At 36.5% G+C, this 19,750-nt stretch overlaps 1 protein-coding gene across 1 annotated transcript in view; it reads left to right on the plus strand.

The window, feature by feature from the left end:
- The window catches only part of STXBP4 (syntaxin binding protein 4), a 71,374-nt gene that overhangs the window by 32,893 nt on the left and 18,731 nt on the right, over positions 1-19,750 (plus strand). The window contains exons 18-20 of the mRNA XM_009287663.2: positions 378-494; positions 1,022-1,071; positions 1,496-1,629. Of these exons, the coding sequence (XP_009285938.1) occupies positions 378-494; positions 1,022-1,071; positions 1,496-1,629 (301 nt within the window). The remainder of the gene's footprint in view (positions 1-377; positions 495-1,021; positions 1,072-1,495; positions 1,630-19,750) is intronic.

The following is a 19,750-nucleotide window of genomic DNA, read 5'->3' on the forward strand; positions in this document are numbered from 1 at the left end:
CAGATGCAAACTAGTGGACGGAGTTTATTCACATACTGGCTGTTTATGCCACCCTGCTGACAGATACTGTCACCATCAGGTTGGTATTTTTGATCCATTCATGAATCAGTTCAAACTGTCTTAAGTTTCAGCCCTATCACTGTTGTTAGCTGCCAATTTCAATTTACCTTTATGTCATTTGCCAAAATCTGTTGCAGTTTGGGAACTGATTTACTAGCAGATCAGGCATACCTGCCTCAGGAGCAGCTGTGTTTTTCAGAAATGTAGAAAAGAGCGCATGTTAAACATTTCAGGCATCCATTTCGATTCACACCATGTACCTATGTGAGCCATGGGAGAAAATGATTAGAATAAAAGCCTTAAAATATTTTTCCCAGGATAACATCCAAGACTTGAGAAAGAGAGTTACAGTGCTTGACTGCCAGCTGCGGAAATCAGAATCAGCTAGGAAGACCTTTGAGGTGGCTACTGAAAAATTGCTACAATTTGTAGAGGTAACTTTGCCTTTCATTTCTAGCAATATTTTATTTGGAGAAGTTTTGTGTTGATGTTTCTGAGGAATAAACATAGTAAACTGACTATGAACTAGTTTGCAGAGATCCTTTCATTGCTAGAAATAAAGATGGTGTATAAGTGTACAGATCCATGTAGGAATTTACTTAATCTTTATGTTTTGCTGTACACTAAACAAATGAAACTGATCAGATAATTTTTTTCATCTAATTTTTCACAAACTCGTATCAATTTCCATTAAATTCCCCAGAGGAAAAAGGCAAAAAAAGTCATATTTGATAATATTTTGAAATGTTATGAAACAAAAAAAGTGATGTTGTTTATATTTATTTCATTTAAAGGGGTTATAATATTTCGTTTTTTACTTTTACACTTCTAGCTGGGAGAGACTAGACTCTTTAATTACAAATCAAATACCCCACACCCAAATAGAACATCAAATTATAAGGTATTAACTTTTTGACTGTGTCGATTTATAAACTGTTAACTTCTTGACAATGGCCAACAGGTCGTGCATGAAGTACTTTCAGATAACTCTACTTCCTCGACAGTTTTAAGGTAATGAAATGGCATAGTTATTAATTTCGAAATGGCAATATTAATACTGAAAAACTCTACTATTGTTTCAAAGTCTCCAAAAACTGTCTTGTAGCTATTTTTCCTACATTTTTTGCTGTATGTTTCTGAGTGTCATTTTATTGGAAGAGAGGGAATGGCATGAATTATAAATTAGGCTTTCAGGATACAGCTTCATTAAAAACCTTAAATTAAAACAATTAGTAATTACATAGCTACGGTTGTCTGGATGTTTCCATAAATTAATGATAATGTGCTAAGGATTAGTTAAAATTGCAAGGAACCTTAACAGTGGGTTTTAATTGTTTTTATTATTATTTTTTAGATTTACCCAAGCGATTTTGCATCATCATTAATCCAGTAGCATATCTTACAAATCAAGACTTACTATTTTTTGTTCTCTTAGTGACAGAAGAACAACATTGTCTACTAAAGCACTTCTTGCACGGTTGGGAAGGATTGGACCTACTGTCACAACAGCTCTTGCAGCAGAAGCCAGAGACCTTGCCAAGTCTGTCCGTGCCATTTTGGAAGTAGATTGTGAGTGAGTGTGTGTGTCTTTGCGTGCGTGTCTGCGTGTATACACACGCATAAATACTTCCTTTCTTCCATCAAATGTTGTGGCTTTAGCGTCTTGCTTGCTAACTGAGAGTAGCGTGTCTCAGTAGTCACCATGTGGGGTTTTTTTCCAAATGTGGAAAAAGGATCCTGAGTAGAGGTTTTGTTTGGATTGGGTTAGGACTGTGGTATAGGTAAGGGGTCCAGAGTCCAGTGTCTTTCAGAATGGTGGAAGACCTACAAACGCAGGAAAAGGCCTGCTGCTAAGGGCTATCCCCTTTGTTTTTCTAACCCTAACCCTTACCATTACCTGAACTCACCCTACCCACAGTGAGAACCTTCTCCTGCAATTGGACTGTTTTCATATGGTGATTTGGCCACTTTTCTGTTGTGTGCTTCACCCAGTAGAATTTGTTCACTGTATTACTTTCTCATTTCGTTCCAAGATTACAGAGCTGCCTTAATTCTGGCTGCTTAAGATTTAGTCAGTACTTCCTAGGACTGATATAGAATGCAAAATGAGGAAAAACTAGTATCTGTCTAGAGTTAGAAGTGGTTTTCCCTATTAATGCCCTTAAAATAGACAGTACATTTCCTCCTTAACTTTAAGCAGATATCCCAGGATAGTTTATTGCATGCATTTTACCAGGTCAAATGGATGTAATAATAATGATATTTAAGTAAATTGGGTATATTTTCTAATTCACTGAAGGTTGTGGAATAAATAATAGTGAGACTTTTACAGAAAATATACAGAGTAAACAAAGAACAAAAAAGTAAATAAATCTTTGCAACAAACAGTGCTTTGAATTACAGTGAAGTCACAGAATGTTTTTGGATCATAAATATTCTTCCAGGAAATCGGGTATTTCCTTATGTTATTTCTGCTAGCATGTATGTTGTTTTGTTAATTGTCAGTTGAAAATTTCTTCTGTTTATATTAAGCCAAAGAGTGGAGTTTTGTTCCTCTTTTACTGTTCTTTTACTAGCTTTTAATAAGAATACGGTAGTTTAATAAAACAAGAAAATATTTATTCTTCTGAGGTTTAACCTGGGAGTAGGTAGACATTTCTGAAGACCTAGTAATTCAGAGATATACAGTACATTTCATCCCATTCTAGAAGGGTGACTGGGCAAGCGATAAGTTCTATGCAAGCTGAAATTAGTCGCCTGTTACAGAGTGCAGTAAAGCCAGTGGATGGTACTGGAGACTTCAGTGATTTGCTGCCACAGATCACTTAGAGATCTCTCAGTGGATTCAGTTTTTCTTTTTACTTTTGTTCTTGTGTTTCCCTTGCCTTTTGCACAGTCTCTTTACTTTTGGATTCATCAACAGGCTTTTATCTAACAAAGACCTCATGAAAGGAAAAATGAAAGTGTAATATTAACAAGTTATTTTGGTTCTGTTAATAGCATTCATCACTCTTCCAAAAACAATATTCCTAGGACTTTCTGTAGTTCAAGATCATCTTGATCTAAACATTGAGAGGAAGAAGTCAGAAGTAAGCATCACATGGGATTCTAGAGACTTGGGTTTCCTTGTCTCAAAAGACATCACCTGAAACGCACTGAAACTCATTGGTGGGAATATTTCCATTGACCTCGATGGGCGTTAAACAAAAGCAATGAATGCAGTCTAAGTCAACAGGATTTTGGAACATAAGCTTTAATAACTCAGTATCTTAAACCACACAGATGTAGATCCTTCTTCCAAGATGCGAAGGACGCATCGGAATGAGAAGATTTCTCCAAATTCTTAGAAAATCAGAGCATTATTATTAAGGATTTTTAAATGTGAGTTTTGAAGTCAGGAAATGCCCTTGAGGAAACAAATCCTCCAGAGCTTTTAAATCTGGTATCAGTTCATTAGCAAAGAAGATAGATATTTTTATTTAAAATTGGATGTGAACTGGCAGAATAAATCATTCATAGCACTGGAGGACAGTGCAGGTTCAGTGTCAGTTCAGTATGCACCTTCATCAAACTATAATTAGAATATAAAGTTATTCCAGAGTACATTTTTTCCTGGAAAACTTAAGCAGAAAATTAATGCCAAAATGAGGAATATGAAGATTTCCAGAATCATGTAAAACTAGCAGAATTTCCTGACTGTAATGCTCTATTTTCATACCGGAATGTTTACAAAATGTTATTCTGCTGAATTTACATGAACATGTATCAAAGTGTCTTAGTGAAGAGTTTATTGCTGTAGGAGTGAACGTAGCCTGCAGTTTCGGTTGGAGATACATGTATATCCTCAGGTCATTAACAGAAATCTGTCCCTGTTGGTAAAAATTATGCTAGTTCATGAGCAGTTACTGTAATAAACTGCATGCAGTTGGAAATCTAAGAAACAACTGTGGCTTATTACACAATTCCCAGTTCAGATCATCAACATGATTGTATATTTTGATCGTATTTACCTATAGTTGAGCAGACATGTCAGTTCTAATCCAGCTTAGATGGATTGATTAGCAAAAATGAAACAGAAATGGCCTGACACATCACAGGAGTTTTTGGAAAGCCGGTGAATTATGGTTGACAATAATCATTGTATCAAAGAGATTTGAATATCCTTTTTACATTGGTTAGGAATGAATGTAGAAAGGGACTGAATATATATATTTGAGGAAGTGTTTCAAGATATGAAAAATGTCTTACTTGACATTATTTATGCAACACTTACTTATTACATCGCTCTATGGAGAAGAAAGCAAAATAAGAAGATAAAAAAAATTGTTCAGAAGTGTCCAGAATATTACAATTAGAATTATTGGTGGAAGTGAAAAGAGTAACAGTGGCCAGGAGAGGAGATAATTGGTTTTCCGCCAGTGACAGTGGTAGAGTTCTGTCACGTTGAGTTGTTTCTATCACACTACACAGGATAGCGTGCAAGAAAAACTTTTTGTTCTAAATGCAACTGAATTCTAACATGTGGTTGTGTCAAACATAATAGGTAGGATACACGTTAGAAAGCTCTGGAGCCACAGCAGGGATGCATTTTATGAACCTGAGAGTTGAAAAATAGCTCTGCAGAGAAGGATTTAAAGATTGAACGTCATTCTTCTGAGTTCATTCTGATTTGGAGAGTATTACAGATAGATTTGGGCTCTGACAAGCTTGTGTATGAGATTAGAGCTTTAAACCTCGCTCGCTTTCTCTCCCTCTCTCAAAAAAAAAGTAGTTAAGGCAGAGTAACTACTTAATAGCATCCTGTCTGTGGTCCTCTATGCCAGATTCTCACAAAATGTTTCCCATGTGATCTTCAGTTTCCTTGCAGGTGAGCTGTCACAAAAAGGGGGCTCTTGTGTAAATAACATACATCAAAGAAAAAAGTGTAATAGACATTACACTGCAGACTGAAGGTTTTCCTTTTTCCTGGAAAGACATCTGCAACATAATAATTTGTTAATGAATTCTTAGAGAGTTGAAGTTAATATTTTTGAGATTGCTAAGTGGATAAAAATGTATAGCTGGGCAACCATCGTGATATATTTTACTTTCTAAATAGAACTTCTCTTTCATTATTTGCTTCTTTTTGTACAACATGAAGTAAAGGAGCCCTAAACAAAATACCTTTTTGATTCATTTACAATACATGTGAAACAAAGTCTAGGTGCAAAGACAAGGTTGTGGAGTGTTCTTCCAAAAGAAAACTCATTCCCTTGTTAAAGATCATCCTTGACAACCAGGTCAAAACGACCTATTTATGAATTAGCCACACAAACTGTCCTCTTCCTCTGTAATAGCATGACGTTTTGCCTGAGGGAAGAGGTTTAAAGAAGTTCAGTGTATTCCTGAAAATCTCCAAGTACATATTGCCTTGTGATAATGCTGCAGATCAGTTTTCAGCTTTGTAGGTTGAATGACAGGTATGTGAAGTAAGTTTGGCGATTCTTCAAGTGAGGACTCTGTTTAAAAAAAAAAACCAACTCGTTCTCCAGTGCTTACTACTACAGGATCCTCAAGATCCAGAAATGCAAATAAGAAAGTAATAAACAGAATAATCAAGCTCATCCCTTGAAAGATTCATCCTTCATCTTCTCGAAAGACTGTAAGCTATTTTTAGAAACTAAGTCTTGAGAGGTCTTTCTGCTTTGTAGAATACAAGCATCTCCTGAAGACATAAAATTACTTTCATCATACAAAGGATAATAATGCCTCAGTGAAAGAACTGTAGCATTTAAAAGTAGTTGCTGGCTGCACTTAGTAGACCATATGGTGCAAACCATGCTAAAAAGAATTGAGAAAGCATTTTCTTTTCTATCACAAAATTAGAAAAGGAATACACTTGGTACTGGTAATGGCCAAAATCTGATTAACCCTGGAACATACTTGTCTCTTCATAAAATAGCAGGCAATCGGCATTTTGAAATGTGCGCTAGCGTAATGCACCTTTCAAGTATTTTGACTGCTAATTTCCTCACTCTGCCTCTGAAATTTCTATCCAAAAATGCAGTCTTGCTCTTGCTGATATAATCCCAGTCATCAGAATCCATTAAGTGCTATGAAGCCTGCTCCTCTGCTCAGCAGGAACTCAAGCAGTGCATCTTAAACTATTTTTTCCCATCACGTTGCTTTAATCTGTTGTCAGCCTGGGATCTGACACATGGCAATCATGCTGAAGTTCCCTAAAATGATCTCCAAATTAATATAGCTTCCAAAAATCCTACTTACCTTACTGATATTGATCTTGCAAGTCACAGTAGTCACTATACATTTGATTATGAAGATCCTACAGGCAGAATTTTAGTTGCCCAGTTTCTGTATTCATTTTCCTTGCATGCTGACTATCTATAAAAAGAAGACAATGGAAACTGCTGGTGGTCAGCATCTCTTAGTGCTCTTGATAGTTAAGTTGCTTTTGATTTTTGGATCACAGACAAAGTCTTACATCTCAGGCATTAAAAGCTGAAATAGGGAATCTATCCATTTCTTCAGTTTAGGTTTTTTTAACTATATTATGGTCAATTGCCAAAACCATTCCATATTCAGCAAAGTGTTAGGTGTCCCTTCCCATTCTTTTGACGGTGTGGGTGGAACAAAGTTACAAGGCAGAGTAGCAAGTCTTCGCAAATAACAATTCTGCTATTTTGAGAAGAGCTAATATTGTTAAGTATTCATATTTCTTTTATTTATTTGTTGCAGCCCTGGTGTGTTTGTTTATTACAACAAAATTAATGCCGTATACGTTACTGCTATTTTGTTCTTGAAATTAAAGATACAACAGTGCTATAATTTTGTACAGAAAATTGGCTGTAGTTCATCAGGAGAGTTCTGAAAAAGTTGACGTGTAAGCGTGGGCTGTTCCTCCCCCCCTTTTTGGTTTATGTTTATACATCAAAATCCAGATGTAATTGTAACATGGGTAGGCATACCCTGGCTAACTTGACTTTTGTTTATTAGGCCAGTGATATTAAAGATGCATTTGCAGAGGCTGAATATCAAAATACGAGTCTTCTGTTGACCCCAAGAATATTGTCTGATTGCTAGTGTTCGCTGAAACTCATGCTGCTATGTCTTTTTATATTTTTAGTATCAGAAAGAGAAAATTATTTCCTGCAAGATCATCTTTGTGGGGACAATTCTGCATTGGGAGGATAGCATACCTTTAATATTCTTTCAGCTAATAAACTAGAACTGTACCTTTTCTTTACTGGAAGAGCTGCTTGGGAAGGAGCAGCATAATGATAACTAAAGAGGTAACTCTGTGTAGCCATTGTTCTGGCAAGGCCATAAATATTTCAGTGAATTACTGAAATCAGAAATAGAAGAGACCTATTAAATTATACAATGTATATCCTGAACGCATCTGTGCATCTCCCATTTTTAATAGGTTTTGACTAGCAAAAGAAATAAATCTTAAAATCAGTGCTGTATGCTTTAAAGATAAAAAGGTTATGTTTGTCAATTAAACGTTTTCTGAGACAGTAGTTTGATTAGAAAATACTAATTTAGTGAAATTAAAATGTATTATTACTTTGAAACTTTCAACAACAACAAAAGAGGTGAGATTTCCCAAAAGATAATTTATCAACTGTTTTATCCAGTGGAAAATTTCAGTTTTGCTAGTCCCTGAAGGTTGAAGATTTTTTCCTCTAAAAAAAAATACTTAATGGGAGGGTAATTTTATTTTTGTAGAAAGTAATAATATTAAGTTATTAAATGAAATTTTTACTGTGGAATCTTTTCTGAGTTGTCATTTTAAAAAAAAAAAAGATAAATCCCAGAATCACATTGATAATTTTGGAATATGACCTGGTCATCAGTGGCTCCTTCTGCTTGCAGAATCATGCTGAATTTTGAGCTCGTGGGGACTGCTGTCTTTTGCCACAGAATATTGGCACTGTATTCCTCATGTAGCACCACGGCATTGTACCAAATGGTGTCAACTTCTCAAGAACAATGCTCCAAAATCCATTTTTCCTTACATAAGAGCAGGAGTAGGGGTGCCTGTAGCATGTCTTCCTAGCCTCCACAGAGTTCTGAAGTCAACCTGAGACATAAAACCTCTTCCTTACGTAGCAGAAGCATCGCACAGTTTGTCTGGAATTCGGAATTTAGTTACTTTCTTGTTTGCTCACTCTCATCTTGCAAAGACAACATATGGCAAGACAAGATAGAGCGAGACAGGAGCTTCGTGCTGCTGCTGAATGCATCACTTGATTTAGTCTCTGTGGGGCAGTGGTTTTCTGGTTTCCAGCTCTGCTCAATGGAAAACTTCATAGGCACTGGGAGCAGTTGTCTTCCAGTTCGACATGTGCTCTGGACTGTCGATCCCTGCTATCAACCACACGTTGTGCGGGAGTGACACTATGCAGAAACAGTGGCTACTACACAAACCGATCGTTTGCCCAAAAATTAAAGTTAAGGTAGCAAGAAATTTTAATATCATTTTTTATTAAATTGCAGAGTACCCATATTTCTTTACTGATCTGAAAGCTTTGCTAGTGCAACACAGGAATATAGTTTGGGAATTGAAATAAAACTTAGTAATTTTCCTTTTACATCTTTAGTGATGTAAACTGAGAATAACCCTTGACTTAATTTTAATTGTTCCAATACATAACCTCAAATGCACATGAGATGAGAAGTGGATCCCTTTTGTCCTGTAATATAGACATTGTTGAATTTTTGCCTCGTTCTGAAAATGAGTATGTTTCATAAAAAAATCGATAGCTTATCAGCAGCTCTTTAGATACACTGCAAATCGGATCACAATGACAAGCCCAAAGGTGAAAAACTTATGTACTTTCAGAAAAATTAAAATTCAAAGTTGCATAACAGGCAAAGTGGTTTCTATATTCCTCAGAAAAAAATCCAAACATATTTAATACGATTTTACAAGGACACAGTCTAGAATTTAAAAGCTTATTGTACATAACTGTTACTGTAGCAAGACTTTGAATTTTCTGCAAATCATTTAAATTTCCAATTTTGCCTGCATGGTAGATAAGAATGAAGAGTTGTAATTTTGACAGTGTACAAGTACTGTAATTTGAAAAGGAAAATCTATCCAAGAATTTTAAAATGTTTCATTGCAACAGACAGGAAGGGTTCCACTTGAGAAATGTAAGCGTGTACAATTTTTAAAATATTTCCAATTTAAATTAAAATGAGCGTGCATGGATATTAAATTAAAAATGGAGCACTAGACCTGTGAGACAAGTCCATTCTTCAGTCTGTAAATCTAATATGATCTGCTTTATCTCTATCATTTGTACACCTTGATTAAAATTATTATCCCCGTTTTAAGGAGGAATTTGAGCCATGAAGCAGCTGACTCGCTCGCTCATGTGGATATTAATTAAAAATGGAGCACTAGACCTGTGAGACAAGTCCATTCTTCAGTCTGTAAATCTAATATGATCTGCTTTATCTCTATCATTTGTACACCTTGATTAAAATTATTATCCCCGTTTTAAGGAGGAATTTGAGCCATGAAGCAGCTGACTCGCTCGCTCATGGGGGGGAGGCAAGGATTTAACAGAGGTCTCCTGAGTTAAATAAATTATTTTTTTTCTGGCTAGGTGTCACAGCGATATTTCTTCCTGGAGAGTAACCTACTATTACTAGAATCTATTACAATATAGATAATATTCTTCTGCATTCTTAGATAACGGTCAAGTTTGTTAGTGATTCATAAAAATTCTTTGTTTCTGTTTTCTCATTACTGTTATGTTATATTTCTGCAGTGCATTTTCATTGAACAAAAGTGTCAGTTGGTGCCTTGACTGTGGAACAGTGTCAAGTAGCACCTGCACACTGTCTTACCCTCTTAAAGGCTTCATTACAAAAGGAGAGTGACTAATGAGGAAGCATAGACTTAGGAACAGAGACAGCCAGCATAGGCTCCGTTAAAGTTTGCTGAAAAAGTTTTACTGGTTTTGGTTTCTTGCCTTTTTTTATTGTAATTGCTATATTTGGGCACTATATGTTTGATGCTATATTTCACTGCTGCGTAACTTGATCCGAATTAAATTTTTAATGCATGGTTATCCACATATTTCAAAGTAATTTAGAATTACAGCTGTGGTTTCCAAGCTGTAGTTTGTCAGCAGCCACTGAACCACAAAACTCTTTTGACTAATTTACAGCTTGTCCACAGAAACTTAGCACTTTCACATTCTTTTCAATTACAAGATTCATTATGATAATCTGTGACAATTTTTGAGGGTGGGTAGCGATGCCTGACTCAAAACAATTTGAGACCACTGAGCTATAGCATCATCACTGCTGAAATAGCAATATTTAAGTGCATACCTGTACTTAAAAGCAGTGCCTATAAAGTTACATAAATAAGGCCATGAAGCTAAATCAAGGTTGAATAGTTTATTAGAAAGGTAGTAGACAGCAAAAAAACTGTCACAGTTTCACCTTTGGCTGTGTTTTTGTTGTTGGTTTGGTTTGGTTTCAGTATTATTATTGGGGTGTGAGTTCAGGTGCTATCTGACAAGCTGAAAAAAAACATAGTATAAAGCCTGTTTCTTTGGCGAGGATTGGTTTGGTTTTACAATAAATGCTTGGAAGGAGACAAGCGAAGAGTTGTTTGGTGCATAATATAATCAAAATATATTACTCCTGTGAACGCAAGACATAAAAATGCCTTGCAAATGGGAAGCAGAAGAAGTGTCTGCATGTAATATAAATTATACAAAAGTTTAGAAAACTAGCACTCAGATAGTGCTTTGCCACCAAGGAATCAGAAAAGATTCGGCTGGAAAGGACCTCCAGCAATTAGGTAGTGCATCCACCTGCCTCCAGCAACATGAATTATATCTACATTAATCCAAACAGGTATTTGTCTAGCATATTCCACAGCTTCTGTAGGCTAACTATTCCCATCCTTAATTATCTTTGCCACTAGAAAGCTTTTCTGTTGGCCTAAATCCTCCTCATTGCAGTTTAAGCCCATTACTACTTGTCTTCATCCCTACTACTTTCCTCTTTATGGCAGCTTTTAACATATTTGAAGACCATATTGTGTCTCCACTCTGTCTTCTGTTCCCCAAAATAAACGTAGTGATACCCGTTTGCTCATTTTTTCCTTACAGAGCATGTCTTCTAGCCATTTCGTCACCCTTGCGTTTCTCTGATTCTCTCCAATTCATCAAAATTGTATTGAGTTCTGTAGCTGAGACCTTGCAGTGGGAGACAGAGATGGAGTAATAAGTTTGTTTGCTTTAATATAAAGCACACCAGCTCTTGGGCCCTCAAATGGTGTTCCCTTTCCCTGATAGCTTCATGTTACTGATTTGTATGAAGTTTGGGCTTTCCTGTACTTCCAGAGCCTTTTCTGCTCAACCAAAGGCTAGCTAGCCATACCCCACTTGCTTTTGTGCAGCTGAAAATTCACACCTAGGGTAGTACTTTGCTTTTGTCTTTACTGAATTACACCCTATTTAGTTCAAACATTTGATCCAGTTAGCCAAGCTCTTACAAAATTCTAATCCCGTTTTTCAATGACATTTCAAAGAAATGTCCATTTACAAATGGGTTTTAAATTCTGAATTATCCCTTAGCTCTCCTTACTTGGACTAAAATCACATTTTGTTGAATGTGAGTGAGGAATGACATTGTTTTCACCTAACTGGTCTTACTTGCGTGTATTGTTACAGGACCTAGAAATTAGACCACACTTGTTTAATTTGATGTCCGAGAATCAGAACGTTACAACTTGTAATTATGTACAAGCAGAGAAGCTAGATAAAAGGTGACACTAATAAGGATGGAATAATTTTATAGCCTGATCAAATTAAAAAAAATCTATTTAAAATATCATTTATTAACAAGTTGCTAGCTAATTTATTGGTGATAGAGGATGTATGTTATTCCCAATGTTTCACAGCAAGGAAAAAGACAATTCAATGTCTAAAGCCTGTATTTAAGACAGTTCTTTAATGTGACCTAGATTTCAGAACTCTGTTGTTGCTGCTAGAAAAGCAATTTATTCTCTCTCCATTCACTTACCTTTAATGAGAAAAGATGAGTCAGCTTTTGAATAGGCACTGTCTGTACTGACTTTCAAATCAAAACATTTTAATAATGAAAAACAAGTAAGTGATACTATTATACCTTAAAATGCAGATGAGCTAAGAAGATTAGTGCAGTCTCGTTAGGTTAATTTCCAGCATCACTGAAGGAAGACTTCATTAAAGAGCAGACCTTTAAAAGTCTATGGACTCGTTTAGTCCATGCGGTGACCCCACTATGAAAAAATTAATTGACTTTGTGCCTCTTCCCATAGAAGTTGTACTTGCTCTTGGTAACTACGGAGACCGAAGTCAAAACTCTCCGGAACCAAGAATTTTACTGGATGGTAAATACTTCCTAAATTGTCCCTCTATTAATTTCTGTTGACATAACGTTTAGAATTTTAGTATATTAATCTTTAATTATAGTATGAGGTTTTGACATGAGGGGGGAAAAAACCTTCCGAATTTTGTAGCATGGAGATGCAAATTGCTCACAGTCAGAGGAAATACACGGGTGAGACAGGAATTGAACCCTGAGGTCTCAATCCCAGATCAGTGTCTCAAACTCACGGCTGGCATCCCTCTTTTAATTCGCAAGCACAGTTCAGTCAGCTGGTTATCGGGAGAGGTGGGTGACCTGATGTCTCTCTGTGGGTATGTATGTCTGCACATATGTCACATCCCTGTATGTCAGGGAACAACTGTCTCATTATTTCAGGTACCAAAAAATAAAGCAACCATTACAGTATGGAGCTGAACCAAAGGAGTTGTGCGTACTTTCGTGCAGTTAATGCTGAGTTAATTTTCTGTGGCTACACAACTATGAGCATCCTGAGAGAGCTGGATTAAAGCGGGGCGGGGGGGGAATGATCAGACCTTTGTTTCGAATGTCAATGTATGCTAAAGCTATCAGTGCTCATCTTGCCTAAGAGGGTTGGTATGCTTCTCTGTCAGTTCCTTCAGTTGTCACATTTTTTCACTTTTTTTCAGTAGGTAGGAGTGAGAAGCTGAGGGCTAGCAGAGTTACTTAGACATATATGGTGCACAAGTGTGATAATTTAAATGGAAAGAAGTACAGAGAAAGTTGATTGCCAAGAGCGATATAGGAAGCTTTTTAAAAGTATATTTTAAGGAGAATTTGCAAGAGGAAAACATAATTGCTTGGTGCTTATGAAGGAGACCTAAATGAGGTACAAAATGTATGTAAGTCTCATAGTAGATCTATTACCTCATGCCATAAAGCATATGTATCATTAACCGGGAGTTAAGGATGGAGATTTTTGCCTTACGTTACTGATTGCTACGGGTATTATGTTTGAATCCTTTACAGTTAAGGTAAAATAACGTACGCTAATTTAGGCACATGGTGCATTGTTTCTTTTTCTTCAGATTTATAACAAAAAAGGAAAGGTATCTATCCTAGTTTCTAAGAACTTGACTTTTTTTTTTTAAATATGCTGGCTTTAAAGTCATGTCCGCCTGTAAATAAAACCCTTCTTTCATTTATGTGTAGCTACAGCCTTTTTTGTAACAGGCTAAAAGGATATCTTGTGTTAGTGTATTTTTACAATTCTTGCTTCAAAAGGAAAAAAGTATTACTTTGGTCTGTACTTACTGTGAAATGAGCTCAGTAGAGAGTAGTTCTGTGTCTCTCAATTGTAGGTGGTTCATGCCAGCCCCCTGTGCAGTTTAATTTCATCATCAGTGCAAAAAAGTAAGCTATTACTTAGCAAGAAAGGCATATCATGTAATAGTATTGCTTTTTAAATCTCAGACAATTTCTGATCAATTCTAATTTTAGACAGTCATTTTAATTTGTTACCAGTGAATGCTTTCTAATTAAACTTATATTTGACAATCACATGCGTCAGTGAGCAATGTGAGATGACAGTGATGGAAGTGGGTGGATAGCACAATAGATGGTGACAAGAGAAGTTGATCCAGTAAGGAAAGGAGGAGACGGATGAATTCCGGAACAGAGAGTAATTAGGGGAGCAAGAGAGTAGGGAAACTGAGGAAAAATTAAATGGTTTAGAGCTGGGCCATACAGCGAAGTATTCCAGGCTATTCCTCATTACCTAGTCCTGGTGGTGAGGGCCCTGTGTGCAGAGCCTGGTATTTCTGGAATAAGAATGCGTTATTCCAGATTCTTATTAATTAGCTGAAAGTGGATTGTACCAATTCAGAACAAGAATGTTCTCAAGGGAGTACTTACGTCTATGAATTTAACTTTTTTTTTTTAGCCTACATGGCATTTGTGTAGCATTCCCCAGTTATGGACCATTTCTCTGATTTTATAATGAATAATGTGTTTCCTGTCTTCTCTTCAGCAGTTCGAGATTCGTAGGTATAAACAAAATGAATTTCAAATTAACTTATGCAAATATTCCTCAAAAATTACTTTGTACATTGTGGTGTATTCAATCAGCAATGGAAATAATAATGTGTTCTTGATCAATCACAAACAGACAGCATCATGTTAACAGTCAATACTGGAAGACTGTAGAAAAAAGCCTGCAATTAATTCATAGAAAGGAGTATTTTTTTTTAAAGCTGGGTAAGACTGAAAAAAATGTAATGGGGAACACATTTACCATTTTTAAGACCTCATCAGGCAGCACTACTACCTGTATGCTCCTAGGGTACTGTATTTCTCTTCTTGTGTCACTAATTGAGACTGTTATTGGAGCCTTTCACAGTAAAATAAAATATCTTTGAGTTGGCAAACTAAAGCAGATGGGAGCCACTAGAGGATAAGGAGCACTGGTATGATTTTTTTTTTTTCTTCTTTCTTTGCAGCCTTCTGTGTGAAAGAGGTAGATTTCTGCATTCTGCAGTTTTCTGATTTTCTGTATTGCCTCCGCCTTATCCACAGATTCTTCAGTCACAGTAAAGAAAGGAATTTGGGGGGGTTCGTCACTGCATTCTTATGTATTTTCACTGGACAGCCAGTAGCATTTTAGTAAGAAGCAGTGTAGGTGAAAAATACAAAAATAATTGTCAGATAATCAGTATATTAAATGCATTTTAAAAAGCAAATAGTACGAGCCAGTAGATTATGCAAAATTCAGTGTTTTGTCAGAATGAGCTAGTCTTAAACTCCTCTCTGCTTTCATTATCCCTTACCTTTCAGGGCTTGCGCTTTCCTGACATAATGACTAGACAAACGTATTACATTGATGACCAAAATACCTGTAATGTTGCAGGACATGCTGCTTAATGGTATCTGTTGTATCCATCCTGTGTCTGACTAACTGTACCAAGTTATTCACAGACAAGTATGAGAATAGAAGAAAAACGTTTATAACAGTTTGTAAGATCTTTACGGTCATTTTGAAATTAAAGTTGATCATATAACTCTTCAGCATGAGAAGCAAACTATTTTATAACTCTCATTCTAAATTGTAACTTGATATGATGTAATTGTTTTAACAAGAGATTAATGAGTTTGCCAACATAGATGGGTCAATATCTTACGATTAATAGGAAATGGGAAAACACAAAGTCATCTTGCACCATGCCCTGAATATCCAAAGTAAGAAAAATATTCTTCCTGAAGCATGGTTTCTAGGAACAAGACTGAAGGGAGACAAGCCAATCTGCCCATCATACGCTAAATTAGCATAAATTTCAGTTGCTAGTATTTCCCAGATGCCTCCACTTGAAAACTACTTGCTCCATCTTTGTTGTATTAAATCACCAACAACAAAAGAAAAAGAACAATTTCTTTAAAATGGAATTTGATACGTGAAAGGAAGGAATGGAATGTCCTCTTAGCAGAGTATTATTCATAAAATGAAACACATTTGATTGTGGGAAGAGCACTTGAAACGGTCTAAAGAATAAAGTGGCACACAAGCAAATGCCAGAAGTGCATGCTCACTTCTGAAAGCTGTTTTTCTGAACCTGAGTTTCTATAGTTAATTCACAAATAAGCAGTAAAATACAGTATATGTTATTGACAACCTCAAAAAATAGAGGGCCATTTTACGCTTGCACGCCTTTGAACACACTCAACAAACAAGGCTGGATATTTCTCCACGAATTTTTCTTTAGCTGTGTCAAATTGCGAAACTCGCGGAGGAGTTCCTCTGCCGATCTCGCATCGTATGATACCTCCAGTCTCGTATCTGGGATATCCCCGTATTCCAGTAGCACTCAGGAGTCCAAGACCAGCAAGTCAGATCTTCAGTTTTCCATCCTCTGCATTGCCTAGATAGCTCAAAGAGAAGAGCCAAAGGCATTGGGGATCTTAACTGACAGATTTTGCATTATTATTGAGGCCACATGAGGAAGGCTTAAGTGTTGATAAGAGCTGAATTGGTGGATATTGAAAAGAGATCAGAATTCAAAACCGCATTTATCAAGTGACGGAGAAAACTGTTTATAATGTCCTTTAGCAAATCTTGTGTATCAGAAATCCTTTTAGCAGGTAATTCCTATTTCTTAAGAAACATCATCATTTTTGAGTATCTAATATTAAATATAAATAAATTATAAGGAAGTAAATAAAGGGTAGTTCTGAGCTAGCTCATGCTCTCTTACTTAAAAAAATATGTATAACTGGAAAAGTCAAGCTAGGTAATTATAAGGATAAATAAAGGGTAGTTCTGAGCTAGCTCATGCTCTCTTACTTAAAAAAATATGTATAACTCTGAAAGTCAAGCTAGGTAAAAGGATATGTAAAAAAGACATCCTCATTTCTGTTGTTGGTCAAAGAATGTGTTCATGGTGAAACTGAATACTTGTACTATGCGGCTTTGGAATTCCAGACAGATATTACATCCCTTAAGCTTGATACTTCATATTAATTCCAGACGAAGTGGTTTAACGATACAGCCACGAGATTGTTTAGCCCTGACAGGAAACGAGTTGTAGCCAGGCATCCTTTTTACGGCGGGAAGCATGGTTTCTAGGAACAAGACTGAAGGGAGACAAGCCAATCTGCCCATCATACGCTAAATTAGCATAAATTTCAGTTGCTAGTATTTCCCAGATGCCTCCACTTGAAAACTACTTGCTCCATCTTTGTTTTATTAAATCACCAACAACAAAAGAAAAAGAACAATTTCTTTAAAATGGAATTTGATACGTGAAAGGAAGGAATGGAATGTCCTCTTAGCAGAGTATTATTCATAAAATGAAACACATTTGATTGTGGGAAGAGCACTTGAAACGGTCTAAAGAATAAAGTGGCACACAAGCAAATGCCAGAAGTGCATGCTCACTTCTGAAAGCTGTTTTTCTGAACCTGAGTTTCTATAGTTAATTCACAAATAAGCAGTAAAATACAGTATATGTTATTGACAGCCTCAAAAAATAGAGGGCCATTTTACACCTGCACGCCTTTGAACACACTCGACAAACAAGGCTGGATATTTCTCCACGAATTTTTCTTTAGCTGTGTCAAATTGCGAAACTCGCGGAGGAGTTCCTCTGCCGATCTCGCATCGTATGATACCTCCAGTCTCGTATCTGGGATATCCCCGTATTCCAGTAGCACTCAGGAGTCCAAGACCAGCAAGTCAGATCTTCAGTTTTCCATCCTCTGCATTGCCTAGATAGCTCAAAGAGAAGAGCCAAAGGCATTGGGGATCTTAACTGACAGATTTTGCATTATTATTGAGGCCACATGAGGAAGGCTTAAGTGTTGATAAGAGCTGAATTGGTGGATATTGAAAAGAGATCAGAATTCAAAACCGCATTTATCAAGTGACGGAGAAAACTGTTTATAATGTCCTTTAGCAAATCTTGTGTATCAGAAATCCTTTTAGCAGGTAATTCCTATTTCTTAAGAAACATCATCATTTTTGAGTATCTAATATTAAATATAAATAAATTATAAGGAAGTAAATAAAGGGTAGTTCTGAGCTAGCTCATGCTCTCTTACTTAAAAAAATATGTATAACTGGAAAAGTCAAGCTAGGTAAAAGGATATGTAAAAAAGACATCCTCATTTCTGTTGTTGGTCAAAGAATGTGTTCATGGTGAAACTGAATACTTGTACTATGCGGCTTTGGAATTCCAGACAGATATTACATCCCTTAAGCTTGATACTTCATATTAATTCCAGACGAAGTGGTTTAACGATACAGCAGACATCCTCATTTCTGTTGTTGGTCAAAGAATGTGTTCATGGTGAAACTGAATACTTGTACTATGCGGCTTTGGAATTCCAGACAGATATTACATCCCTTAAGCTTGATACTTCATATTAATTCCAGACGAAGTGGTTTAACGATACAGCCACGAGATTGTTTAGCCCTGACAGGAAACGAGTTGTAGCCAGGCATCCTTTTTACGGCGGGTGACAAAGCTGTGAACGCTGCTGGGAATAGGTTTATGCTTCACAAAAGAGTTTTTAGGGTGAGATTACCACCTCTGGTAGGCAGCTATCCCTAAGCAGTCTTTTCAGATTCATCAATAGTATTTGTGTGACTGTGCATGATGGAAGCAGGGTTTTAAAGTCTGGCCTTAAGGCCAAAGTAAAGCACTTAAGGACGTACTTATCTTGAAGCATCTAAATAGTCCCACTTTGGCCAAATCTAGATAGAATCCTAGTGAACAGTAAATTTTTTAACAATTCTTACTATAGTCTCTGAATCTCTCATTTCCTTCGAGTAATTTTGTCAGAAAATAAGAAAAATAAAACATTTTGGACTGCAGCGTTTAGATGTTAGGGAAATAACTGTCAGTTTTGAGACAAGTGAATATTCATGCTATGGTGTCTGCCTTTATTAGTTTCATCTGCTGATCGCTGCATTTCTTTTGCTTTAATATTTTTTAACTAACTTACTGGGAAAAAAACACCCAACTACATGACTGCACAGTTTCTAGGTTTGATAACTGCTCAGTAAAATGAGGCTTTTTCCTAATATCTGTATTTCCCCCCTTCTTCCTTTAGGGACATACTTTGATGATTATTCTGTGTGCAGCTTTTATTGAGGGACAGTATATGCATTCTGTCTTGGAAACAGTAGGCAAAACCTTCAAGGTCTGTCGCTCCGTCCAAGTTTATGATTTGGGCTGACGTTTATCCTTCTGCTTACTGCAACCAGCCAAGTATCAATGCTGGTGCCTTTCCTTTGTCCTCTTAACCCAAGGAAGAGATAAAGATCGATGAGATCCACACCTTATCAAGTATCAGGAAAATTTTGATTGCCCAAGGGTTTCATTTCCTTTCTGCTTTATATAATGTTAACTTCACAACAGTGGTTCTCACAGCAGGCATCTGGCAGCTGAGGGGGCAAACAGTCACCGGGGATACTGCCTTGCCGCTCTGTGACCAGCTGCAACACTACCGGTACATGTACAACAGCAAGCTGTTTGTTGATTTTCTTTTTTGCATAGAATTATAGAAATCTCTTTTGCACTAACCCTAATTAAATGCATATACTCAGAACAAAACAATGGTAGGTTATAATGTATTTTGGCTAACATGCACTCTCTCAGGAGACTATTTATTCTATTTGGGCAGAGGATGCTTTGGACTGTATCCCTTTCTTTTGCATGCGTAATTACTTTTGCAGTTTTACCTTTTCTTTACCTTGCAGAAGAAAAACAATCACAAATATTTGAATAGCAAGAAGCCCTGTATTTTCTGCTGAAAAATTATTTTTAAATATTGT

Source organism: Aptenodytes forsteri, unplaced genomic scaffold (assembly GCF_000699145.1).
Source record: "Aptenodytes forsteri isolate BGI_AS27 unplaced genomic scaffold, ASM69914v1 Scaffold153, whole genome shotgun sequence".
Taxonomy (NCBI): domain Eukaryota; kingdom Metazoa; phylum Chordata; class Aves; order Sphenisciformes; family Spheniscidae; genus Aptenodytes; species Aptenodytes forsteri.